At 42.9% G+C, this 27,269-nt stretch overlaps 1 protein-coding gene across 2 annotated transcripts in view; it reads left to right on the forward strand.

The window, feature by feature from the left end:
- The window catches only part of LOC310774125 (uncharacterized protein), a 45,054-nt gene extending 31,143 nt beyond the window's left edge, over positions 1-13,911 (forward strand). Inside the window, exons 8-10 of one of the 2 annotated variants that reach the window (XR_014552579.1) lie at positions 2,918-2,971; positions 7,031-10,479; positions 10,596-13,911. Coding sequence is in view for 1 of the 2 variants with exons in the window: in XM_083634198.1 (XP_083490324.1) it covers positions 2,918-2,971; positions 7,031-7,074 (98 nt within the window). In the remaining variant the exon portion in view is untranslated. Of the gene's footprint in view, positions 1-2,917; positions 2,972-7,030 lie in introns of both variants that reach the window. The other variant, XM_083634198.1, reaches the window with a different exon arrangement.
- The last annotated feature ends 13,358 nt before the right edge of the window (positions 13,912-27,269 follow it).

The following is a 27,269-nucleotide window of genomic DNA, read 5'->3' on the forward strand; positions in this document are numbered from 1 at the left end:
AAGCTAATATTTTCTGATGTAATGACACCTCAAAAATAATTTCCTTCAATAAAACAGTGAAAACAAAGGAATTTTGTTTGGCCAAATAATATTTTTTAGCTGCAACCAGCAGCGCTGGCCCCTGCGTGCGCAGACCCTACACCTTCTTGCTGGTCTTGATTTACTGCTGGTGGGCATCAGATATTCTAGCTTGTTTGCCTGTCTCTGTGCATCGTCTGCTGTCTGGGTCTGTGTTTACTGTCAATGGTTGTATGCTGTAGTGCCCTGCGTGCCCCACCCCCCTCCTCCTCCTCCGTGGGAGTGTCTCTGGGGCTCTGCTGCGTTTGCTCTGCGTTTGCTCTGCACTAAAAAGTGCGCTGCACCCCGCTTTTTCACAGCCTGTCGCCGGCTCCCAGCTGAGAATAATGTAACTTTTCAGAAAGACGCTAGTGTCGGCAACTAAATCATATGGAGGGGCTATCGCAGCGGAGACGGAGGGGCTCAATTGTGGCAGCAGATTGACTGCTGTTCACAGGCACAGCTAACGTTATGCTTCATGCATATCGATGCGATTTCCGTTTCCCCATGACTTCTTCTCTCTTTTTTCCTCGCCTTTCTCTAATCTGGAGAGCACTGTCGCCACCTAATGGGTCCCTAAAATAGCTTTTACACATTCAACATCCACCATACTTTCACAGGAGATGGATCTGGCTTTGATCCACGTCCCACCGTCAAAAAGCGCAATTGACGAACCTACTCGTCCTTGGCACTCTACGTTACTAAACGAATTGACGAACATACTCGTCCTTGGCACTCAATGAGTTAATCGTAATAATCGTTTAATAATCGAATCGTAGCACCCTTAATCGTAATCGAATCGAATCGTGAGGTGCCTAAGGTGGCACACCCCTAGTAATAACGTTGTGCGTTCTCGGCCGGTCCGGCTATGGCAATGCCTCTGACTGTGTAGTAAGAATATCACTATCAGACAACAGTAGCGCTGTGACTAACAATGCAGCCAAACAAATATGTAACGTTAGGCTACTGTACTCACATTTTGAAAGTAGGACTCAGCTCACCGTCTGCAGCTTCCAGGCTTATAAACTCATGACAAAAACCTCCTCATCTGTCCTGACGGTCGACTTCCATCCAACGGCTCTCAGTCCGACTTGCAGACACTATAATTGGCCACGATGTGTGTGAATTGGTTCAGGTGGGCGTTTATGCCAACCTGAAGTCTTAGCATCCTGCGAAGGGCTAGCTAGTAGCTGAGTCCATGCCCAGCCATGCTGACAGACTGCTGTTACTTCATAACACCATAAACAAATTAAATGACATGAATTCACCCGAACACGCGTAACGCCACTCACACTTTGTTGAAAACTAGCAAAGTAGTGTACGAAGTTTCATGCCCATACGCGGCCTCAAACAGGTCCGCAGATCGCTGGGTGCATTTTTTTGTGTCCCCGGCGGATGCCAGTGTGAATTCCCCATGTTAAAAACAGTGTTGTTTGGCACGAAGCCAGAAAACCAGAGACAGTAATACGAAGCTACACCTGACGCTAGTCGGCTGTGCAATGGAGAGGGGAGAGGAGGAAAGAATTCTACCAAAACCTAGTCCGCATTTGTTTAAATAATATTTCAATCAAAATTCCACATGATCGAATTGATTCCTTAACGATCAATTATCGATTTTTGATTATTGATGCCCATCCTTAATGCAGAACACAGGAATTGCCATACAACTCTTCAAACATGTTTCATTGCATTTTTATTTTTGTTTTAAGGATGCTGGTTGTTATGGTTATGGTTATGGTTCGGGTTAGGCAATAAAATAAAATGGGTTAAGGTTAGGGTTTGAACATGTTCAGCTCAGGTTGTGCTTGGGCTTCTGGCTTAAGGGGTAAGGTGCTTCTGGCTTAATTAATCTGATGATTGGGTTTCGATTCCCGGTCAAGCCACACACATTTTTAACAAGAATTGTCTTATCTGAAAACATTAAAGACCGTGGAAACCCAACATAAATATGCATTTTGAGTTCATCACACCACAGGAACCTATGTTCATAAGCCACCAGCCAAATTTTAACGATGATGAACGCCTAGAAATAACAAGCTAACCTGTTGCTCTTTGAACAAGTTGGGATGCTTTTTTCCATCCGACCATGCTCCCTTCGCCAGGCCCGGCTCTTGTCATATTGGTGCACTAGGCGAGACTTGATTTGCCCTTTTTCATTTATGTACCTCGCCCCTAAACTGTCTGTGCACGTCTCTGGATAGCAGCTGCTGTTTCACTCATGTCCCCCCCCCCCCCCTCTCTCCCCTCTCTCCCCCTCTCTGTCAATAGTCACAGCTGTAGTCTATCTGTAGGTTCTTCACAATAAAAATCGTCCGGGTGCTTTGTCAATGCGTTCGCCTTATATGAATCAGCAGAAATGTTTCAAAACGGCTCCAGACTACTGAAAGTGACCAGGATTAAACGCTAGTCTAGTAGTTGTTGTCCCCCCACCCCCCTTCCTCTGTTGTCCCCCCGCCCCCCTTCCTCTGTTGTCCCCCCGCCCCCTTTCCTCGGAAACAAAATCACAGGCTGTGAGTGAAGCTTTCTGGATGCTTCCATTCCTGTGTTTTTCACTGATCCACTGGAATCCAGTTTGGAGCTTTTTGCAGAGCACCAACCAGAATGTTATGTAAGGAGGTGAAGGTGTGTGTGTGTGTGTGTGTGTGTGTGTGTGTGTGTGTGTGTGTGTGTGTGTGTGTGTGTGTGTGTGTGTGTGTGTGTGTGTGTGTGTGTGTGTGTGTGTGTGTGTGTGTGTGTGTGTGTGTGTGTGTGCGTGCGTGCGTGCGTGCGTGCGTGCGCGCGCGCGCGTGTGCACGTGCGCTTCTGTGAACATGCCTGGAGGCGGACATGAAATATTGCCATTCTATTTGTTTTATTTCAGACGGTTCAGCACCTCCTGACGTTAAAGACACTTTGACGGACGGAGCAGGAGCAGGTGAGCATTTACCACCAAAACATATTTAGAAAACCATGTGAAGGAGTGGGATGTCTGACACATCTCAGTGTATCATACTGTAAAATTGTAAACATAATCATACTGTAAAATACTGTAAAAATACTCTGTTTCAATATTTGATCCAGTGTTGTAGTACTCAGACTCGAGTCCAATTTTCAGGACTTCGTGACTGGAGTTTGACTTGAGGCACTGGTGACTCGAACTTGCATTCATGCATTTGGACTCGAACGTTGGAGACAAGACCGTTTTGTTTTGTCAGTTTTTGTAATGTAATAAAGTCCACGATTGGTTAGGCAGACAAACCTGCAAAAAAGCATTTTTTTCTTCGCTGCCGGCCTTAATTGAATTTTTTTTTTGGGGGGGGGGGATGTGGGCCCCCCCTAAGAGCTTCGCCCCCCCTGGGCTGATAGGGTCGCTCCGCCCCTGCACCTACAGTAGATGCAACTTTACCCAAGCTGCAGTCAGGTGATGTCTCGATCTGTTCTCACACTACTGTCTGGAGAAATGACAGTTCAATCTAAGCAGAGGTGGAGCTTTCAAACTGCCACATTGTGACAGGCGCAGCCTGCGTGGTTGTCACTATAACCGGTGGTCCACCGCCGCTTCCCCCCTCGTCTTCGTCGTCCGAACTGAGAACAATGTTGCTGCTGCTGCCGGCTGCTGCTGAGGTGACCAGCATGGTGTTATTGTTGCAGTCATGTTTCTCTGTATCAGTCCTAGTTTTCTTAGAGAAAAATCGGTCGAGAGTTTGGTTTACCCTTTTAGCCATGTTAAATATCTTTGTCTCGTCTGTCTCGGTATGTTTCCTTTGCTGACACGCTGTCGCTGACGTCTGACGCAAGCACGTAGTAGCACGTAGTACCACGACCAGCGCGCATCACGTGAGCTGAGTTGAGAGGTCAAGTACAGATTTATTTTCTTCAGAAACACAATGAATCGAGAAATTGCATTGAATAATGTCGAATACAACGACATATAGATATCTACAGCGATACAGCGAGCTTGTGACCAGAAGGTCGTCGGTTCAATCTCCGGGACCGGCAGGATAAATCTGGGTGGGGAAAGTGAAAAGGCAGCGCTTGCCCCTCCCTCATTACCACCACTGAGGTGCCCTTGAGCAAGGCCCTTAACCCCAACCGCTCTAGTGGAGCTGCTCAGTGGCCAACAGATCAGACTGTGGTTGTACTGGTCAGCTTCCAGGTATGAATGTGTGTGTGAATGTGAACAGGGTGCTCCTGAAAAAGAGACCATTGCTCTCAGTGAGACTCCCCCTGTAAAAATAAAAGAAAAAAGGGAAAAAAAATCATCTGGCCACTAGGGGTTGCACGTGCAGCCAGTGCACCAACGTATACGGTAATCGCCCATGTGTGTGTCCCTCTTTAGACACATACTGTAAAAGTTTAGACACAACTGAATATGTATAGGCTAGACAGCCAATACCATCATCAGTCAGCATAACATTAGGGAGGCATATGACAACTTCAAATGTTTGTAAAAAAAAAAAAAAAAACGCGATTAAGTTACATTTTTCCATGTCATTCTTTTCTCTATTTCTTTCTTTCTTTCTTTCTTTCTTTCTTTCTTTCTTTCTTTCTTGTCAAGTTATTTATTTCGAGGCTTCAAATCCTCATATTTCACTCAATGAAATGGCCTTTGTGCCATTGAGTGTACATGTACATTTCGATGGGTATGCGCCCATATGCAGTCGTAGAGCAACCTGGCTTCAGACATTTATTAAACATACTCGTTAAGGTCCAATCCCGTGCACACATAAGCGACACTGTGGTCCAGCTCTGTACAGGCGCACACGTCAGTGATTGAGCACGACCTGTCCACTGCACCCGCCGTTGCGCTAACAACCGATGGATGGACCTCCCGTGCTACTGAAAGCTACCTCACGGTGACTGCCCAGTGCCCACTTCATCAACAGTGAGTGGGAAATGAAAAACCCTCTTCTACTAACGCGACGTGTGTATGAACATCACGTACTATTGCATACGTTTTTTTTATTCTTTTCATTTTCAGTTTTGTCGCTGATTGTGACCTCTTTTTTCTCCAGCCAGACCTACATAAAAATATAACCTAATGCACGAGAGTGTATGTTCACTGTTAGTGTTTACTGCTTTAATACACTACAGGGCCAGGCTGTACCAATTTATGACACTAGGTGGAACACTAGTATCGCCTGTTCAAAATATATACATATTTTTGCCTTTTTTCCCCATTGTACCAAACTCGTACTAAACCGAGTAGAGGTAAAAATGTGTTTTCCAAACTTCTCAAATACTTTCCAGGCGGACTTGAAAAACTAGCTTGAAAATCGGACAAACGGCATGGAAGTTATGGCCTTTAATGTAAAACCTTTAGTTATAGCGGCACCTATAATTAAACATTTCTTTAACATCTATAAGCACCAATATCTGTCATTGGGCCAAATTTCAGGTCTCTGCGATCTATCAACCAACAAGCATGGAGTTACGGCGTTATTGCGATCTCCAAAAAAATTGTAAAATAGCAACGTTTGTGGACCAACGTTGCTATGTTACAATTTCGGCTCCGAAATTGTAAAATGGTAACGTATGTACGTACGGAGATTTTCTGTTTCTAACCCCTCCCCCTACCCTAACCCTAACCCTAAGATCTCAGAATGTTACCATTTTACAATTTTCGAGCCGAAATTGTAACATAGCAACGTTGGTCCAAAACGTTGCTATTTTACAATTTTCTGTGAGACTGTGTTGGTTAGGCCATGTTTTGGCGTCTGCCGTGCCCCCTTTTGCTCAAATGGTACAATAGCATGTCAGAAATGCCATTCCAGATGAGGCTGAGAAGTTTTGAACCGATTATGATTGCACACAGTGCCTGCGCCTCAGTCAATGCATGAGGCGCTGTGTACAATCACTACACCAGGCGACCATGTTTGGAAAGTAGTTCCGGCTATGTATTTGCTTTGAAAATGACCATTTCTCGTAATTTATTTTAGCGCTATTGGAATGTGTATTTTTCCATAACTGAACGGGGGTATGCTGCTGTACCAATCAACTACCATTCATTGTGCTAAGCCAGTGTTTCTCAAACAGTGGTCCGCGGGTGCCCCCTAGTGGTCCGGGAGTAGATTTACCTTTTTCCCTCTTTTTTTTACCTCCCACTATCCAATCAGAGAAATGTTTACGTTTTCTGGGAAACGGAAGGTCAGATCGCGATGCCTACAAAAAACTATATATTTTTTCACCCTGAATCCAACGCCACCACCCCTGAGTCTCTATGAGTTACGGTTGCGGAGATACGTCCACTCTGCTTGCAGGGCTACAGGAGAGAGACAGAGTACAGCGGGGGGTTGGGGGTTCCAAGTTATTGACCAAACACTCTATTTCAGTGATTGCTGTCAGAATATAGAGCCATTTAACACTTATTTGAACACAAAAACATCACTGAATGTAACTTTAAGATGGCAACAGATAGGTTATTTGACTTTGGCAACATTGTGCATTTATTGAACTTGAAAAAACTTTCTTTGAACTTTGAATATATTTGAACTGAAAAGGATAAATAAATGTAAAAAAGAGTTAAATTGACTGAAATAAATTGTATATATATTTTTTATATCGTTATCTTGTTTTCATAATTGTGGGAAGCCAAAAATGTGATTAATTGTACAGCCTTATTGCTATTTGTCATTTAATTAGCCTGTCATTTTTAGTTTACAGTTGAAGTAGTAGGCCTATTGTTTTTGGGGATGTTTTGGGAGTTAGGTGGTCCCGAGTGTTTTTTTATTGGTTAAGTGGTCCTTGGTCTGAAAAAGTTTGAGAAACACTGTGCTAAGCTAACTAGCAGGAGGGGTGCATCACATCTTGTACGCACTTCTACTGGAAGGCAGTTTGTAGCTTTCTGCAGAGCACCAACCAGAACGTTATGCAAGGAGGTGAAGCTGCTATGTTTTTTCACTGATTTACCATTGTGTGTGTGTGTGTGTGTGTGTGTGTGTGTGTGTGTGTGTGTGTGTGTGTGTGTGCGCGTGCGTGCGTGTGTGTGTTACAGGCCAGCGAGGTGGCCAGTCAAGTGGAGAAGATGAAGATGAATAAACTACCACTGGCCACTAAAGGAGACTTCTTCAAATGAATGAAGTCAATATGTGATTATCCAACAGGTTGTAACATGTAAACCACCACAGCCAGAGGTTACGTTCTTGTTTTTTTAGTTACATAACACAAAAAGACCAAACCAACCAACTAACCACACAATCCCCCCCCCCCGCCCTCAGCTGCGAGCAGAGACTGTATTGATATGCAAATTGGCATGTGATGTCAGTTATTTCCCCTGACTGGCTCCTATTGTCACCCAGCTGGACATTGTATGCACTAGGATGGATTTGTTTTTGTTTCTTTGTTTTTAGCTGCGGCCAGCAGCTCTATAAGTCACTCTGTTGGTTGGTTGGTCCACAAAAAGTTCACCGCCCTCTAGCGGATACAGTTTTAGCCTTAGGATGCTGAAATTTGGCATGAAGGGGTGTGTGTGTGTGTGTGTGTGTGTGTGTGTGTGTGTGTGTGTGTGTGTGTGTGTGTGTGTGTGTGTGTGTGTGTGTGTGTGTGTGTGTGTGTGTGTGTGTGTGTGTGTGTGTGTGTGTGTGTGTGTGTGTGTGTGTGTGTGTGTGTGTGTGTGTGTGTGTGTGTGTGTGTGTGTGTGTGTGTGTCAGGCGATGGGTCAAATTTCAAAATACAGAGGCAGAGTAGGGTGGGCTGCCCGTGCCATCCTGCATTTAGGAAATTCACATAATGTAGTCTCAGCTATTGCAAGTTCGTGCTTGTTTTTAGGTATTTTCCACGTGCACGGAACATTTATTTTGTAATTTTTGTATATACTGTATATACTTTTTTTAACAGGCTGAAGGGTTTTTGGACTTCATCGTGCATTCCTTTATAACTGGGAACTGGTAATCTTACGACTTCAAAGGTCATCAGCTGGGACGGTGACGTCACCAGAGCTGGTATTTCCCATTCCAAACTCGTAGGAGCCTCAGCAGCCCCGACCTCAAAAATGCAAGATGGCTCCGCTGCGCAACAACAGTAGTTGTAATCGTAGTAATGTTGTTTAGCACTTCTGTTTTGTTTGTGTCTCATTAAATCAGCTGTACACACAGCACTGCCTAACATCTATCTGGGTGGACATGAGGCTGCAGTGTTTGTATGCGCAAAATGCTGCGAAATGCCATGTTATCAACTGTTATTGCTAACAATGGCTAGCCTGGCTAGTGACTGGATCTGACCAGTGAACTTCCCAGCTCAAGTTTTCTGCAAATGGAACGCTAACAAAACAGATGTGACGTCATTTAGCCTCCACATCCCAGTTATTTTGCGATAAAGGAACGCACGATCAGTTATCAGCCAGGGAATTTTCATTTAAACCACAAGTAACACAGCAGTGTACCATCAAATATCAAAGCTTTTTGTTCATTTAATCTACAGTGGACTGCACAGAAAATATATATAGAGATTTTTTTTTTACATTCAGTGAAGCTGTGCTATACACGTGTTGGACCACCAGATTCAAATGTTACTCATTTTGTTATGATTTCTTTTAGATTCCCCCCCATTTTCTCCCCATTTGTACTTGGCCAATTTCCCCCTGCTGCCCCGGTCGCTGCTGCACCCCCTCTGCTGATCTGGGGAGAGCCGTTGACTAGCACCATGCTTCCTCCGACACATGCACAGGTGCCAGCCGCTTCTTTTAACCTGACAGAGGGGAGCTTCACCGGCAGGACGTAGCACGTGGGAGGATTAGGCTATTCCCATCAGTTCCCTTCCGCTCTGAACAGGCGCCCTGGCCGAAGGCATTATGGATCCGGGTTGTCCGTCCGTACGTATGTCCGTCCGATATTCGTTAACGCGATATCTGAGGAACGCCTTGACGGAATGTCATCAAATTTGCCTTAAACATCCACTTAGACTCTAGGATGATCTGATTAGATTTTGGTGGTCAAAGGTCAAGGTCACTGTGACCTCTCAAACGCCATTTCCAAGCTTGTTAACGCGATATCTCAGGAATGCCTTGACGGAATTTAATCAAATTTGCCTCCAACATCGACTTGGACTCAAGGATGAACCGATTAGATTTTGGTGGTCAAAGGTCAAGGTCACTGTGACCTCTCGAACGCCATTTTCAAGCTTGTTCACGCGATATCTCAGGAATGCCTTGACGGAATGTAATCAAATTTGCCTCAAACATCGACTTGGACTCAAGCATGAACTGATTAGATTTTGGTGGTCAAAGGTCAAGGTCACTGTGACCTCTCAAACGCCATTTTCAAGCTTGTTAACGCGATATCTCAAGAATGCCTTGACGGAGTTTCATCAAATTTGCCTCAAACATCGTCTTGGACTCAAGGATGAACTGATTAGAATTTCTTCCAATTTGGCTCAAATGGCGATTAGGACTCAAGAATAAACTAATCACTATGATCAGATACATCTGGAATGAGTTTGTAGCATTCAGATTTGTACTTGGTGAACAGATTCAACAACACATCAGCTTAAGACAATAAAGCAGGCTTATGTCCTTTCACCTTCCTTTCTTGCTTTACACACAAATTAAATTGGTATTTACAAAAAAGAGTAGATCTGATCTCACAAACAGAAACTCCTAAAGCAGAAAACATGCTTGTGCGTCAGCCTCGATTTGGAGCACATTTTCGACACATTTGGCGCGGGCTTTGACACTGTAGCATGTAAAAGGTTTAAGTCATATATTCCTCCACTATATTCTCTTCTGTAAATAAAAATGCTATTTGGCAAAATTAGGTTCTAAAGCCTTGGAACCACAGTCAATTGAAAATCACAGTAGCAAGATATATTGTTGAATCTGTTCACAAAACATATATCATTTATTTAAGTTTCAGGCTTTTTCAGTATTTCCGTGGCCTCATTCAAATTAATGGGAGGTAAAAATCTGAACACGACAAACTCGTCCCATCTTAAAGGAGAATTCCATTTTTTTACACCCCGGACCTTATTTCCAGCTTAAAATATGATGTTTTACTCACCCAAATAACTTTGGTTTCATTCGGATGCCAAAAGAAGATATTCTCTTCTGTGTAGAGATCTGGAACAGGCTATAACGGGCGAAAACCGAAAAACCATTCAGCCTGTTAAAAATATATATATATATATAGAAACATTTTAAAAATAAATGTTCCATGCACTCTGTAAACAACATAGTGTAACGCCGCGGTTCATTATGGTTGTTATATAATATTGAGAACATGAATTAGCTATGTATGTAACAAACCTCCGTGCTGCCGACAGCTGCTCTGTTTGCTGTCCGAGTGTCCGTCACATAGATAATACCTCCCGCTTTATCTCCCGCTGCTGTTTGTAATCGATATGGCCTTATTCCATACGAGCGGCAATTGAATTGAATCGTCCATAATCTTGAAATCAGATCATATCTATATGCTAAGCTAGGCTGCTAAGCTACACAACAAAACAGACTGGGTCAACTCTGACCTGCCCTGGATGTGCTTCAGAAGAAGAAGCGAGAAGCGCTTCTGTTTGGTAACAGAAGAAGAAGAGAAAACCACAGAAGGAGAACATAAGCACATCCGGGGCAGGTCAGAGTTGACTGAAACTTTAACTTTGAAACCAAAGTTATTTGGGTGAGTAAAACATCATATTTTAAGCTGGAAATAAGGTCCGGGGTGTAAAAAAAAACTGAATTCTCCTTTAAGGGCTGAATAACCCTCATGTTACAACTAAGTGGAATATTTCTTTAATGTTGATGAACAGGTATAGAGGGCTGCAGAGAAAGTTTGAAAGTCATTCATGCTTTCATCTTGTCATGTTTGGGGACGACTGTAAATATTTTAACCACATATGAGACCAAATGTACCAAATGTAGTCTTGAGACTAGGGGCCCTATTCTCCCACAAGCCTTCGGCGCTAAAACGGGCCTTAAACGCAAAAAAACGTGCCTTGCGCCTGTTTTGGGACGATATCAATATGGCTTTAGGCTGCCAAATGCGCTTTAGGCCGAATGGGCGTGGCGCAGTCCCAGAATGGGCCAAAGTGGGCGTGTCGGCCTTAAATCTCGGCGTACTGATATCTTGGCACCTGCCTTAAATTTAGCGCTTTGCGCCTTTGAAAACCAGGCCTATTCAGTGCGCCAGTGCTCTTCTGCTGCCTCTCCCCTGTCACCCTTCTCTGTCTCTCTCTGAAACCAGGCCTATTCAGTGCGCCAGTGCTCTTCTTCCTCTTCTCTGTCACCCTTCTCTCTCTCTCTCTGACTCCCTAGCTTAGACAGGCACAACACACTTCCCATATAGGAAAAATAAATTGTAAGTTGTCTGGCCTGTCCCAGCATGCATTGTGCTTCTCCATTTCGCTACTAAATAGCAACCAAATGAGGCGAAATAGATATAAAAGGTCGATCTAAATTAATGTGTAATGGTAACACAACCTGCAATTGTACACATTTCAGTATTGAACCAAATAAAACATCGAAATGAAACACCACCCTATGTGAAACATATATGTCCTCTTGAGCCTATATATACCCTGTGTGGATTTAACGTGATTTAGATAAGTGACAGCGGAACGCGCTGCGGAACGCCTTCTACTGTCATGTGCTATACTGTGATGTCCGCTCCAATATCTTGGCCCAACCTCACATTTAGTTTTACAATAAAAACACATTTATGCAATGACTTTACATAATGTAGGGTATATTTATGTACATCATTCTACCTGCAGCAGGGGAGAGAAAACGATATCGTTCTGGACAAACTTTCACCAATATAAAATTAATCTCATCATATAGGGATAGGCTATATTTTTCTAGCTGATGCATTTAGAACATTCTTTTCACTTTGATCTTGCTATAGTGTAGCGTATTTACATGCTTGCAGTATTTAAACTGCAGAATAATAGCCTATAATGACAGACAGACTGGATGAAGGGCTTTCGTCTGGTTTTGCGGGATCACTGGAATTGGAGCTAAAAAGGCAAGCGTGGGATTCGTTTATTGCAGTTATCCAATGAGCATGACGGTGCATAATTTTACGCTTAAAAGGCGTGCTTGTAATGGTTGAGGCTGCGTCTAGCGCCAGCACGACGATATCAAGTGCGCTGGTCCACGCCCACTGATTTGAGCTGCGCCAGCCGCTCGGCCTAGAAACAGCGCCGATGCAACGATAGGGACCTAGAAGTCACTCGACCTGCCTCAGGAGCTCATACTGTCATCTACTGAATCACTGAATGCTCAGAGACTTGCTTTCAGAGATGCCTTTTATCTCATTGGTTCTACTGATATGTTTACCCTCTGTTCTCAGGCAGGGTAACTATGTAATTTTATATGTTGTTTCATTTTATATTGTGGTGCCTTCTTGCTTGGGCTGGTTTTAATTCATTTTGAGTGAACTGTGATGATGGCGTGTTGATTGCTTGTTACAGCACTTTATCAGCCGTTTTTTTTATATATATAAATAAAATGTATTATTATTGTAAACAGTAAAATAAAATAAAAAAAGAATGCCAGAGACCAGAACAGCAATGTGGCCTCGCCCCTTTTGGGAGGAAAATACAAGCCACTCGCCATTGACTTCAATGTAAAATAACAGTACAAAAAAAACACGATAGAAAAAAGAAGAATTAATTTAATTTATAAATGACCCAAAGACACCATGAGATGACAATATATTACAACTCGGCCGGCCATAGAATGTGCAAGATACATTGAGGAGAACTACATGAACGCTGTAAGGGTAGGAAATTAGCGGGGGCTCGGAGCAAAATGCCCCCAAAAAATCTAGAATTGCCCTTTGGAACTGGGGTAACGGGGGCTTTTAAATGCCCCCATAAAATAAAGAGTTTAATACTTTCTGTATTTTTAAGTGTGACTCGAAAATGGCCAACTAGGTATCCGTGCAACCCCCACCCCTCCTACTAGCGTTATTTACCTCTTGACAGGCAGCACAAGCTAGCTGGCCAGCTAGTTCACTCATGTTTTTGCATGTACATTAATAACATGGCAGACACTCAACAGTGTTGTTGAGATAGGGAAATGGGGATCTTCAACTGTGATTGTTTATGAACTTTTAGAAATAAAAGATGCTTGGATAAGAGTCATTGATTGGTCTGTCAGGCTACATAGGTGCAACTAAAGTATTTCCCAACATTTGATCAAATTGCCCTGGAAATTATCCAAAATGCCCCCGAAATATATTTCACAGGGGCAAAAATAGCCCATTTCCTACCCTTTCCAGCCCACTGATGAGTTTCTACATGCATCGATATCCTAGCCTGGGTGAACCCAGCCTTCAACCTGATGTCACAGATTATGTCTGTAGTGTAGTACATGATGGAGGTCACGTGAAGGCTGGGTTTACCCAGGCTATCGATATCCACATTGACAGTGTCACCCCTACTCTATGAAAAAAAAACATTGCAGATCCGGCTTTTTTGTTTTGTTTTGTTAGTGAAACCAACAACACAACAACTCTTCAGCATATCAATATTAATTTAAACCGTTTTAAATATTTTGAAGTATTTTCGGCTTCTTGTTACAGTCTTTTCCTATAGCGGGTTTCCCCGTAAAAGAGGCAGTGGCCTATGAGCCAACTACAAAATGATGTGTTGGTGTTCTGGTCTATGTTTAAATTATTTCCTTTATTTCTCAAAATGCTATTATAGCAGACAGTACTCTGTTATTATTTCTATTAAATGTGTTTTGCAATCATTAAGCCAAGGCTCCTTTCCATGAAACGTTTTGTTGGATTATGAGTCTGTTAGGCTACCAACCTGTATTTCCAACTTTGCTAAAGGAAGGCAAAAATCTTGTCATGTTCCACTGATGGTCGTCGTTTTTTCATTTTTCATAAATGTTTGTTAAAGTATTTCATGGGTCAAAGGTCATAAAAAAGTTAGAGACTGCTTCTTTTGTCTTCCCTTGTGATGTGATGTGTCCTCTTTTTGGCTGGACCTTAACTCATTGAGTGCCAAGGACGGACATGTTCGTCATTTCAAATAGTAACGTAGAGTGCCAAGGACGGACATGTTCGTCAATTGCGTTTTTTGACGGTGGGGCGTCGATCAAAGCCTTCTGCCTCTGATGTACAAATATTATAGCTATTGGATGTGTCTAACTTATTTTACAGAACCCTTAGGTGGCGACAGTGCTCTCCACATAACAGAAAGGCAAGGAAAAAACAAAGAAGAAGTCGTTATGGAAACGGAAATCGCATCGCATCCGTATGCATCGATATGCTGAAGCACGTTACTGCAGCTGTGCCTGCAGCAGCCAATCTGCTCCCACAATTGAGCCGGACAGCACATCCGCACATCCACACCGTGGAGTTGTTATTATTCTCAACTGGAAGCATCGTTGCCGGTGACAAACACACGCGGAACGCTGTAAAAAAGCAGGATGTCGATGTCCCTTCACTGTGCGCACAGCAAACTCAGCAGAGAGCCACCACAGACAGGAGGAGGAGTGTGCAGTTGAGGCGAGGCGGGGCGGGGCGGGGGGGGGGGGGGGGCACGCAGAGCAGCGCGCAACACCCAGACAGACCCAGGCAGCAGGACAGGATTGACAAACGCAAGCCAGAATATCCGATGCCCACCAGCAGCAAATCAAGACCAGCAAGAAGCTGCAACCAGCAGCGCACGCAGGGGCCAGCGCTGCTGGTTGTAGCTAAAAAATATTATTCTGCCAAACAGAATTCCCTGGCCTTCACTGTTTTATTGAAGGAAATTATTTTTGAGGTGTGACTACATTAGAAAAGATTAGCTTCAGAGTCAGTGATGTGCTTGAAATGTTTAATTTCACAAAAGGCCAATTATCTCAGCTTCTAGAAAAAAATTGCTGTTTTTGGATGAATCAAGCTATCTTCTCCGGCTCATAACTAAAGAACGGAAAATGGGATCAATAAACTTTTTTTTGCAGATGATAGAATAGAGTCTCATCGTTCTTTGTGCGTGTTCAGTGTTTACATAGTAATATCACACAATATTCTGTGGGCCTCGAGAAATCACTGAAAACGCTCTGAAACTCTGGCACTGGGAGCATCCGTTCTCCAAAAGTGGCTGGCACTCAATGAGTTAACAGCAGCGGGGCCAAACCTATAAAGGCAAATGTCTGTCAAGATTCAAGACTTTATTGCCATGTCAACAGAGTTGATAGGAATTTGTTGCAGTGCAGCTCTAAAAAAAAACAGTCAGACATAACAGAGAAAGACAGGTAATAAAAAAGAAATAAAAACAGCAAAAACAGTTAATAAAGCATACCAATATGGTGAGAGATTCGTTATAAAGTGAAGTTTAAAGAAAGAACTAGTGGGCTGAGAGGGGTTGGCGATCACCCTCTGCATCTTGCGTTTGATACGTGTGGCTGTGGCATATATGGAGGACACAGTGGGAAGGTCGCCGCGGCCAGTGATTTTTGACGCTGTGCGGACCACTCTTTCCCACTGTCTCCTCTCCAGGGCGGTTGTGTTGCCGTACCACACTGTGACTGAAAAGACAAGGACACTCTCCACAGTGGCTCTGTAGAAGTGGACCATCGCCTCGCCAGTCACACCAAAAGTCTTGAGTTGTCGCAGAAAGTGGAGCCTCTGGTGGGCTTTGCTTATTATGTGGCTGGTGTTAACTTCCCACTTCAAAGTACGGCAAATGGTGGTACCAAGGAATTTAAAATGATCGACCCTGTCTGCCATCTGGTCGTTGATGACCAATGGAGAAAAGACAACCTCACCTTTACGGAAGTCGATTATCATTTCTTTAGTCTTGGCAAGATTTAGAATAAGGTTGTTTGCCCTACACCACTCTACGAGGGCCTCTACCTCAGCCCTCTAGGCTGATTCATCACAATTTCTTACTAAACCAACTACTGTTGGTCATCCGCATATATAAAAAACTTAACAAATTGAGAATGGGAAATAAAATCATTAGTATAAAGTGCGAACAGCAGAGCTGAGAGAACACAACCGTGGGGGGCCCCAATATTGAGTCATGACCCGAGAGGGCATGTTGCCTATCTTGACAACCTGCTTCCTGTTTGACAAGAAATCCAAATCCATTTGCATAGGGACTGGTTAGTCCCTAATGCCATAAGTTTATCAAATAGTTTGAGGGGCACAATCCAGGGGCGTAGCTATGGGTGGGCCTGGCTGGGCCTAGGCTCACACACTTCTTGCCTAGGCCCATCCAATCACAAGACTTTAAAACGTCCTAAATGGCTGACATTACTGTCTTTCAGACGCTGTATTAGGCTCATTTTTAGAGAAAGAGAGGCTCCTGCTATCATATGAAACTAGAAGACCTAAGACATGTATTGGTGCCAACCCTGTCATGTTAACTTGAAGGGGACTAAATAATGCCCCCTTCAAATAATGCTCTAAATTTAGGCTAGATTTTGGTCAGGGAAAAAGTGGCATGGCCATTTTCTAAAGGGTCCCTTGACCTTTCACCTCAAGATATCTGAATGAGAATGGGTTTGTAGCGGTACCCATGAGTATCCCTTTTACATACATGCCCATTTTCTGCTAATCCCATGCAGTTTTGCAAAAAACATGCAATTTTGCTTTTCTTTTTTTGCATGCAGTATAATTATTTCCCCATCTATTCTATTTGAATATTTTTTGCATACTGGAGTCCCTAAACCGTTTTGGAATTGCATAAATTGGGTCTGACTGGAAAACTGAGATTCTTGTTATTAGAAAATACTGTAGGATCATGCTGCCATGTTGCATTACTTATGTCAGCATGTATTTTGAGCTGAGCTAAGTGCTGTTTGAATCCTCTACCCAAAAGGCTTGGTCAGTGTCAAAAGTGTGTCCCAGAACACATGACTTTTATTGATATGTCCTGGCTGGGACACATTCAAAGAACTGTAAAACTCTTATTAGAGCTCATCTTGACCAGTTCACACTCCTAACATTATAAAATAGCATTTGAATCTATAGTCAAGTCAAGTTTATTTCTATAGCACATTTGATACACAGAGGCAATTCAAAGTGCTTCACATAAAATGGTTGACACAAGAAAATAAAAGAATAAAGAGGATAAAATAGACATTTAAAAGCATAACTTGTACATCTTCATCAGAGGACTCTGATGAAGACACACTCTGCGTCGAAACGTTCAATAAAAGGTTTCTATTTACACTTGATCCGTGTGCTCCAGTACTTTTGGATTTCATCCAAAGCCTCTGTTCAAAGACTTGTCCTTTCCTGAGAGCACCGGACCAGCCTGCTAGGCTGCTTGGGTCGAAGCGTGCCTATAACTTCATCCTGTCTCGCAGATAGGACCTGAACTGGAGGACCGTGCCCGATAGCCCAACCCAGTTTTCCAGCCTGTCCAATAATAGTGAGTGGTCAACAGTGTCAAAGACAAATATCTAATAGCACTAGAATTGAATTTTTGCCTGATTCTGCGTTCATTCTGTCATTTATGACTTTAGTAAGTGCGGTTTCGGTGCTGTGATGGGGGCGGAAGCCTGATTGGAGTTTATCTAGGAGATCGTTTGAGGTTAGGAATCTATTGAGTTGTGGGTAAACAACCTTTTAAATTATTTTGCCTATAAAGGGGAGATTAGATATTGGTCTGTAGTTACTAATTACCGATGTATCAAGGCTACGCTTTTTTAGTAAGGGTTTAATAACTGCAGTTTTCAGGCACTCAGGAAAGGTGCCGGTCAGAAGGGAGCTATTAGCTATTTTCAATAAGTCAGACGACAAGCAGTTATAAACACTTTTAAAAAAACTTGTTGAAAGGGTGTCGAGATAGCACAAAGATTATTTAAGGCCTTGCACAGTTTCCTCTAAAATGTTGTGGTTGATGGCACTGAACTGGGACAAATTTATCGAGTTAGGGTTCTGTGGGTAGGGTGATGTCATATCATTTCTTAATGTGGAGCCACTAATAGCTTGCCTGATATTAATAATTTAGGTCTAAGTATTTAATGGGAATATTAACATATTTATATTCATCTAATATTGACCTAAAATATGAATTGGAATATATAATATTATGTTATCATGCTGCAATGATCGCATTAGGCTATCTCAGCAATGAGCATGCACTTTTAGCTGACCTAAGTGTTGTTAGGATCCTCCAGTCTACCCACAAGGCTGGGTCAGTGTCAAAAGTGGGGTTTTGCTAGGTGTCAAAATGGCATACATGCAGTTACACCCTTTAGACAGCAAACAAACCCTACTTTTGCCATCTTTGCAGTGAGCTATACAATGATTTGTACATACAGTATACAATTATTTCTTTATCTTACTCCTGCTTATACCGGACATTCTTCTACATCACACTTATTGTATATAATGTAAATAGCATTTAACCATACCTTTGAGTCATTGTTTGTTCATTTTAGCTTGTATGCAAACCTTTTCTTTTCCTTTCAAAGTACATTAAGAGCAACATATACCGGAGTCAAATTCCCTGTATGTCTACATACTTGGCCAATAAAGCTGATTCTGATTCTGATAATGCAAATGACGTCAATAGTGTGGCCCATTCACTTTGATTCAGGCCCACCTGTAATTTCATTTCTGGGTACGCCCCTGGCACAATCGTGTTAAACGCAGAACTACAATAGATAAATAAAACTCTTAACGTATGTCGCTGGGGCCTCCAGGTGCTGCAGGATACTGTGAAGGCACAGAGACACAGCATCCTCTACAGACCTGTTAGCTCGATGTCACTGACTGACTGATGGAGTTACACCATTGGTCGGCCGAACACGGTCCAGCCATATACTAGGTTTTCCCCTAATCTTGTTACGCTGATTAAGTGTCATGGCCAACTTGGCCAAGACTAACCAGTCTCTATTGTTGAATTCATCAATTGTTGAACCAGCGGCCTAATCTTTACACGAAAAGACTTGGGAGGTGTTGTTATTTATAGGTTATTACCGGTATGCATTGATTTTTTTTGTCTTAAAATGTACCTGTAGGCAGGGCCGTAGTATTCTATAGACCTTATTCGCTAACCCCGGACAGCGCCATATTGTTGACATACCGTCCTGCAGCTGACAACTATAGTAACGGCCTTATTGTCGTTTCTGTTCCATTACAAAATAGCGATAGTGATGACAACAATAAAAAACCCAGAGTTGTTGTTTGTATGCTGCCGTTAATGCCTGTAATAATAAACAAAAGAAAAAACGAGGTGAACAGACTTTGCTGTGAGGAGCTGTCAGAAAGTTTCACCTGTCTCTCCTAACTATCCACACATCTCCTGTGCTGCTGACGTATCCTCCGTCTCGCTCCCTTTCACGTCTGTGGACGGTAGAGATAGAAACAAACCACGGGGACTTTATTGCTGTCATTACTACAGCCGTGTGTAACGCAGGTCACCATCCGAACACAATTGGAACGATACAGGTAACGCTAACGGCGGCTAGCTTCCTATAAACTCTGCTCTTACATAGGCTGTCACTTAAAGCGGCTGCGTTATGTCAACAACATGGCGGCAGTGGGCGTGCCCGTACGTGAGTGACATCAATCGAATAAGGTCTATAGGAAACTGTGGACGATTCCAAGGGCCCTTGACTGACAGGGGCCCAATTTTTTTTTTTTTTTTTTACAGTGCACCTGAACGCAACATACAAGATACCCGCTGAATAAGTGTCCAAATGTTCATGTAATTCTGGCCAATACTCTACTTCTGTTATAACATTTCAGTCTGGAATATGGAATGTCTTTCAATAATCTTTATGACTAAAAGGCTAAAAGTAATCTAATGTGTAAGAAATGACTGTTCTACATTGAAGTAAAAACTGTAAATAATTAACTTGTTGGTTTTGGATTTATTTAGCTTCAAGAGTGCATTTTTGTTCGTGTGACCCTCAACACAGGCTTTGAGAATCCCGGGCCACTTACTGATACTTGTGCTTAAATTAACCCACTCATATTCTGGTTTATTTCAAGAAAAACATTTTGGCTAGTGGAAATTCTAATTGGCTGGTAACTTCTAGCAGCCATATTGGCAGGTGGCCAAAAAAGCAAATTTCAAGCCCTGCAGGGAGAGCAAGTGGTGACATAGGAGTGAGTGAGAAAAGGATCTTTATAAGAATGTTTATTTGTATTATTTCAATTGTCACACTCATCGATACATATTTGAGGTTTGTTTATTAACTGGGAAAAAGGAACCACTGGAACAAATGCCGCGAACATGATGCGGCTACTTTTTCAATCTGACTGGCTTCTCAAAAGTTTGGGGAACTCTCTGAAAAAAAAATCTGCCGCCGCCCTTTGGACGGCGGCCTCTGTGGGCCCGCTGTGATATCCTTTCATGGGGCCCGAAATCCCTGGCTACGGCCCTGCCTGTAGGCCACCTACAGGTACATTTAAAGAACATGGTGTATCGTAGGGTTATCTCAGCTACCATAATCCTATCATATCAAATATATACTGTCTGTATAGTAACACTTGTAATAACACTTGTGTGTAATAAGCTAAACATGAGTCAGCTACTTAATGTTGTAATTTGCTCCTGAAACCTGATACCTAGCTTTCACAAGTGCATCAACATTAGGTGTCAAATCCCGAGCTTGAAAAACTTGAATAATGGACTTCTCAGTGCAATTTTACCACTTTGCAAAGTCATCCTGCCGGCCGGTTTGGACCCTTTGGCGGGCCGGTTCTGGGCCCCGGGCCGTATGTTTGACACCCCTGCTCTATACAAAACAAACATAGAATGGAAAAGAGATGTGACAAACATCAGGATAGTGTGTGTGTGTGTGTGTGTGTGTGTGTGTGTGTGTGTGTGTGTGTGTGTGTGTGTGTGTGTGTGTGTGTGTGTGTGTGTGTGTGTGTGTGTGTGTGTGTGTGTGTGTGTCTGTGTGTCTGTGTGTAGGTGGGATCTGAGTATCATTTTAATAATATTGCTTGGTAGACAATTCCAAGACATGATAGTCCTGTACACGACCGCTTTTTTCATGTAGTTGGATTTTGGTCGGGGTAAAGTCATCTGTCCATCACTCGCCCCTCTGGTGGAGTGTGTATGAATATTTGAAATATAAATTATGTTGTTGAAAAGAGATTTAGGAGTCTGAGTTTGAATAACTATGAAAATATATGAGTAAGTTGGCCGATAGTCTTTCCTCAACGCCGTGTGAGACGTGCATGCATATCAGCTATAGGGAAGCAGCCAAATGTCTGAGTAGACCTTTAGAAGCAGATGACCATACCCCCGAGCAATAATCCAGATCACACAGAAATGAACAAACAAGTTGGCGAAACAATAATGATGTAACGGTGCACATTTCTTGTAATGGCAACTGCTCTGCCCATCTTGGCAACTATTTTGTTGACGTGATCAGACCAAGACAGTGCAGTCATGCCAGAGTCCTAGAAGCTTCACTGTTTTATTTTTCTACCTGTAAATTCATTTTAGGATTGTGTAATAATCTATAATTAAAACCAAATATTATGCAAACTGTTTTTGATATGTTAAGTTTTATTCATTTTTATCCAGTTATATTATGTTAATCTCACTAGACAGGACCTGATTAAGCTCTGAGCATGTGGGTGCCGCGCCTGCGTAATAAGTAGTGGATATCTTGAGCTGAGAGGTCAAGGGACCCCTTTGAAAATGCCCATGCCAGTATTTCCATGGCTAAAATGTAGCATAACTTTGGAGCACTATTTAGCTCCCTTCCTGACAAGCTAGCATGACATTTTACCAATGGATGCATTAGGACTTCTAGTTTCATATGACACCAGCAGCTTCACTGTAACTTTAAAAATGAGTCTTCTAGCCTCTGAAAGACAGTAATATCATCTGTTATGCATCCAACCACTGCAGCATCCCTGGTGACCACGGCGACCGCCTATATGGCCTATGAGACCGGCCCTGGCAACGTTACATCTCACACCTGCAGGTTATAACAATAATAATTATTACCTCAAACTACAGTAAGGACTAAACAGCACAAACCACTAGAAACCAAAAGAACAGAATAAAATGGTGATTGATTGATTGATTGATTGATTGATTGATTTTATGGATATAGAAGACAGCAAAATCCAAGGAATGACATGTAAAAGTGTGAACACGTATTTCCAACATGGTCCCTGGTCTTATAAAAACAGGACATACAGTAACACACAGGTGAGGAGAGAGAGAGAGAGAGAGAGAGAGAGAGAGAGAGCAGTCTGTGCCCTTTTAAAGCCCACTGAGTACACTGTGACAGTGTCCAGGTGCACCCAATCAGCCTAATGACTAATGGCCTAATGATGATTTTTAGAAGCACAGTTGCGTTTTACTGAAGCAAATGTGATTGGCTTTGGTCACCAGGCAGTAAATGGAGCCCTTCCCCAAGTTTATTTCTTTAGATTTCTCCCAATTTTCTCACCAATTATACCTGGCCAATTGATCCCCATGCTGCCATATTGGCTGCTCCACCCTCTGCCGATCTGGGGAGAGCTGTAACTAGCATCATGATTCCTCCGACATGTGCGCAGCTGCCAGCCGCTTCTTTCCACCTGACAGTGGGAGCTTCACCGGTAGGACGTAGCACTTGGGAGGATCACGCTATTCCCACCAGCTCCCTTCCACCAGGGGCCCCGACCGCCCTTCACCTAGTTTTAATAGGCCCACATGCCTTTAAATGCATTTTGACAACAAACCAGCAATCATTATCGAGACAGTAACGTTACAAGACTGACGTATTTATTTTTCTTTTGTCCCCCCCCCGATTTTTTATCCCATTTTTATCCCCCATTAGTGCTAATTTAATTTATTTATCATGGTTGCTGCTCCACCCTCTGCCGATCTGGGGAGAGCCGAAACTAGCTCCATGCTTCCTCCGAGACAATGGCAGTTAGCCAGCCGCTTCTTTTGACCTGACTGGGTCTGACAGGGTCCTACCTGCTTCACAGGTAGGACATAGCACGTGGCAGGTTCACGCTATTCCAACCAGTTCCCCTCCCTCTGAACAGGCGCCCCTAACGACCAGAGGAGGCACCACATTAGCAACCAGGATATTGCATATTTTGGTGAGGGGTTCCTATATGAAGGAAACCCCCAGGGGGCATGGGGAGAACATGCAAACTCCACACAGAAAGGCCCTTTTGATGACCCCACCCGGGCGGTGGGCACTCGAGGACATGCGGACGGGCACGCATTCCTTCAGCGCCAGTGTTGGGAAAGTTACTTTCAAAATGTAATATACTACATATTACTAGTTACTTTCATTTTAAAGTAATACGTTACTTTACAATATTACTTTCTGTGTAGAGTAACTCGTTACTTATTACACTACTTTTGCATTACTTTGACCAAAACAACAGCAGCAGCAGAATGACATTGCCGCCCCGGAACCATCCCGAATTTTTTTTTCAACTGCCTTGAAGTCAGTGTAAACAATCCAAAATTCTAAATGTTATTCTTTTCCTTTGTTATTGTCATCTATAGTGGTTATTTGCATAAACACACACAGTTTGATTAGGAAATGATTGTATCTTTTTTAAATATGTGCTTGATTTAATAAAATGTAACTCAATTTGTAACTTGAGTTACTTGACAAAGTAACTGGTATAATATTACTGAAATCCTATAAGTAATAAGTTATATTACTGAGTTACTGCTAAAAGTAATATATTACATGTAATGTGTTACTTTTGTAATGAGTTACCCCCAACATTGTTCAGCGCACACAGCGTCCCAGGTGAGAATCGAACTCAGGACCTTAGCTGTGAGGCGACAGCTCTACCACTGAGCCACCGTGCCCTGATGTATTTCTGTTCGTCATCATCTACCAGAAGGTAATGGCGGTGGCCGGCCACAAGGTGACGTCTCCACGTTCCCCCAGAGCGTCTATACTGTCCCTTGCAAAACAAGAAATATTGATCTTATATTGCTTTGAAAACACCAAACTGGTATTTTTCACATTCTAATTCATGTTTGCACTTCTGATCAGAGGTTCAGTTTAGTGAAGTCTAAACAAATCTGCAAACATTTACATGAAAAAAGTATATTTTATGTCAATCTGGCTGATGACATGAGGGAAAACAGAGTTGCATTGGGCTGCTGCTGTGAGTGAGTTTCTATGTAACTCTTCTTGTTCTTTTCTTTTTTATTTAACAAATGTTTTACTAATAATAATGTCACCTAATCGATGCTGTTCTTATAGAGAATGTCTGTCCCTGTGTCTCTACTGTAGTTGTAACAACAAGTTGTACTTTGTGCAATATACTGCAGGAATAAAGACAAAGCTGCAGTTTTTCAAAGCGGACTACAGTATTAGATGTATTGTTTTTTACATGGCTATGGCTTGACTGCACATACAGACTGTAATCAGACATTTTGTAACCTTATTACAATAGTGAACATTGACTTCAGCTTCAAGAAAAAGGAAATACTGATGATGCAATTCAAACCATGTTCTTTAAAACCACATGAGACTGCAAGAGAAGCTCCACCACCCCCCCCCCCCCCCACACACACACACACACACAGACACACACACACACACACACACACACACACACACACACACACACACACACACACAGAGCAGAGGTGTCATGATAACAGTGTTTCTTTTTTCATAGACCCCACCACAGACCCCCAAAAAAACACACACAGCTCCGCCCCCTTCCTCTCCCTCTCTGTCCATCTCAGTTATAAGTGTTGACCACAATATGTTTGCATGCTAACTGCAGCTTATGAACTTCTATGGAAACAGTCCTGTACGCAAGTTTTACTTCACACATGCGTGCGTGCGCGCGCACACACACACACACACACACACACACACACACACACACACACGCATGCACGCACACACACACACACACGATTGGCAGCATAAAGGTCAGGGCAGACTGAAGCCAGACTGACAGACAGAGCGAGACAGCTACAGACAGAGGGACACAAAGACAGATGATGATGATGATGATGATGATGAAGAAGCCAGTCGCTCTGGTGGTCTGCACCCTGCTTTGGTCATCTCAGGGTCACAGTAAGTGTCCTGCCTTGTAATGTCATGATGTCAAATGTCTAGAATCAGACAAACCTGCCTGCTGTGTTTCACAACCAGGCCTGGTGAATACATGTTAGCTAAAGCAACCAGGCAGCCTGGTGAATACATGTTAGCAAAAGGCTCAACTTGATGCTATACCTACACTGTATTGTGGGGACATTTTGTACAGCCTTGAATTTTAATTATTAGCTGTGGTAATCTGATTGGTTTAAAAATAGGTTAACAGCAATGAACTGTTATGCTGCTTGTTTTGCCGTTCTATTCTGAAGAAAAAATGTTGATTAATACGATAACCAAACCAAACCAGCATGCAGACGGTCTTTCTAACAGTTTAAAATAAATACTTTGTAGACAGTCACCTCCAGGGACAGCTGGTAAATGTTTGCCCAGGGGGGCTATAGCAGAAATTGGGCTGATGTGGTTGAAATCAATATCATGAGTATCATAAGGATTTTTCTCAATATCAATACTGTTGTTCATGCTAATGTAGGTTAGTTAGGATGATGTGTTTAAACTCAGTTCATGGAAATAAACAAAGCTCCAACAACAAATGATTCTCTGACAGATATAATTTCCATAGTGTACCAATGCAGTTTACAGAGGTTACTTCTTCATGTAACGGTGTTACATGGGGTGGATACGAAGGGACGGACACGTTAACCACTTCACCAGGAGAGCTAGCTCCCTTGGCGGAGCTGATTAACCTGCCTTTATACTGGGGAAGTGAGTTTAACCAACCTTCTCGCTACCACTCTGGACTCACGAGGAATCGCCGCTGATTCACTTCGGTTACACTCACACATATAGCCTACCGGTAGGCCTATATTGTTTTCACTGCTGTAGTGTGTTGGTCAGGTTTCACAGAAAGTAGGCTACATTATTATCTCTGCCAGGAGATCATGTTTTCAACACCTGTCCGGCCAGTAGCCTACAGTAACCTCTTTCCCTGCAAATGTAGCTAGAGCGATAATTCTATAAGAGAGACCTTAATGTCATTCATTCACTCACTTTTCATTCTTTCACTCTCAGGATATAACTAGCTCTCATACCCACTTCTTAATCAACCTGCATTTTCCTGTTCTAGGAGAAACCCTTTAGTTGTCACTGGCTCTCATTCATCCCTCCTGTCCTCATTCACATCTTTCCCTGTCAGGAGAAAACCTTTTAAATGTCACGCCCACTCATTGATAAATTACGTCATCAATCACCCCTTTTCCCGCTTCTATCTAGCGTCACTGTTTGTGGGAGGTATCGTTCATTTTAGACCAATCAGAGTAAGACACCTTTTCCCATTCAGCCTATCACATCAAGCTGTCAAAGCTAAAAGCTCTCCGCTTTCTCTGTGTGATCTGTTGCTTTTCAGTACGTTCCTGCGACCCGCCTCCACCCCATTCTCCTCCAGTCCTCTGAGATCTCAGATTCAAAAGCTTCGCCACCAAGACCAAGACCTCATCTGTCACCACCACCAGGTCTAGACTCCACGGGGGGGATCTTCATTCCTATTCCTGGCTGATCTACCCCTGCTGATCATGACGTCATAATCAAGATGACGTCATGATGGAGTCTAATCGCCAAAACTATATCTCTGTGCCTTCAGGCTCATGTATCTAATCATCTAATAAATCATTGTCATTCTAGAAATGTGTCTCTCTGATTGAATTGCACGCATGCAAGACCAGCTTCTCCACAGCACGGATGGTGTGACCGCAGTCAATAGCTTAACCAGAGTGGACAATTCTGACATAGGCTATTGAAATAGGCTAGAATTAAAATCTCACATATTCCTACCCTATTAAAGAAACAAATATTTTTAGATGTTGTTATATGTTATAGCCTATAGGCTATACAAAACATCTCATTACAGTAAGCGCACACTTTGGGACATATATAACACCATGGGGATATTATCCACAGCGTAATTGCGCAGCGCGGCAGCCCTTTGATGTTTTTCAAATGGAATATTGTTCCATCAGCACCAATTTTCGTTATCACAAATTGTTTTATTCGTTTCTTATGGTGTATCTATTTTGAATCTGAACTTGTTCATCCTACAATTCTCTTCCTCTTTCTCTCCCCTCTGTCGTTCTCTCTCTCTCTCTCCCCCTCTCTCTCTCTCCCCATCTCTCTTTTCTCTCTCGCCCCCTTCGATCTCTTCCTCTCTCTCACTCTGTTCCTCCCAGTGAGGAGGAAGCTTCTGACGTGATGCTGTGGCTTTTATGGGCATGATCACACCTACACAATGCTTTTGGGCATAAATACGCCTATATGGAGGTTTGCGCCGAGATGACGCCAA

The sequence above is a fragment of the Poromitra crassiceps genome (genome assembly GCF_964638095.1).
Source record: "Poromitra crassiceps genome assembly, chromosome: 3".
Taxonomy (NCBI): domain Eukaryota; kingdom Metazoa; phylum Chordata; class Actinopteri; order Beryciformes; family Melamphaidae; genus Poromitra; species Poromitra crassiceps.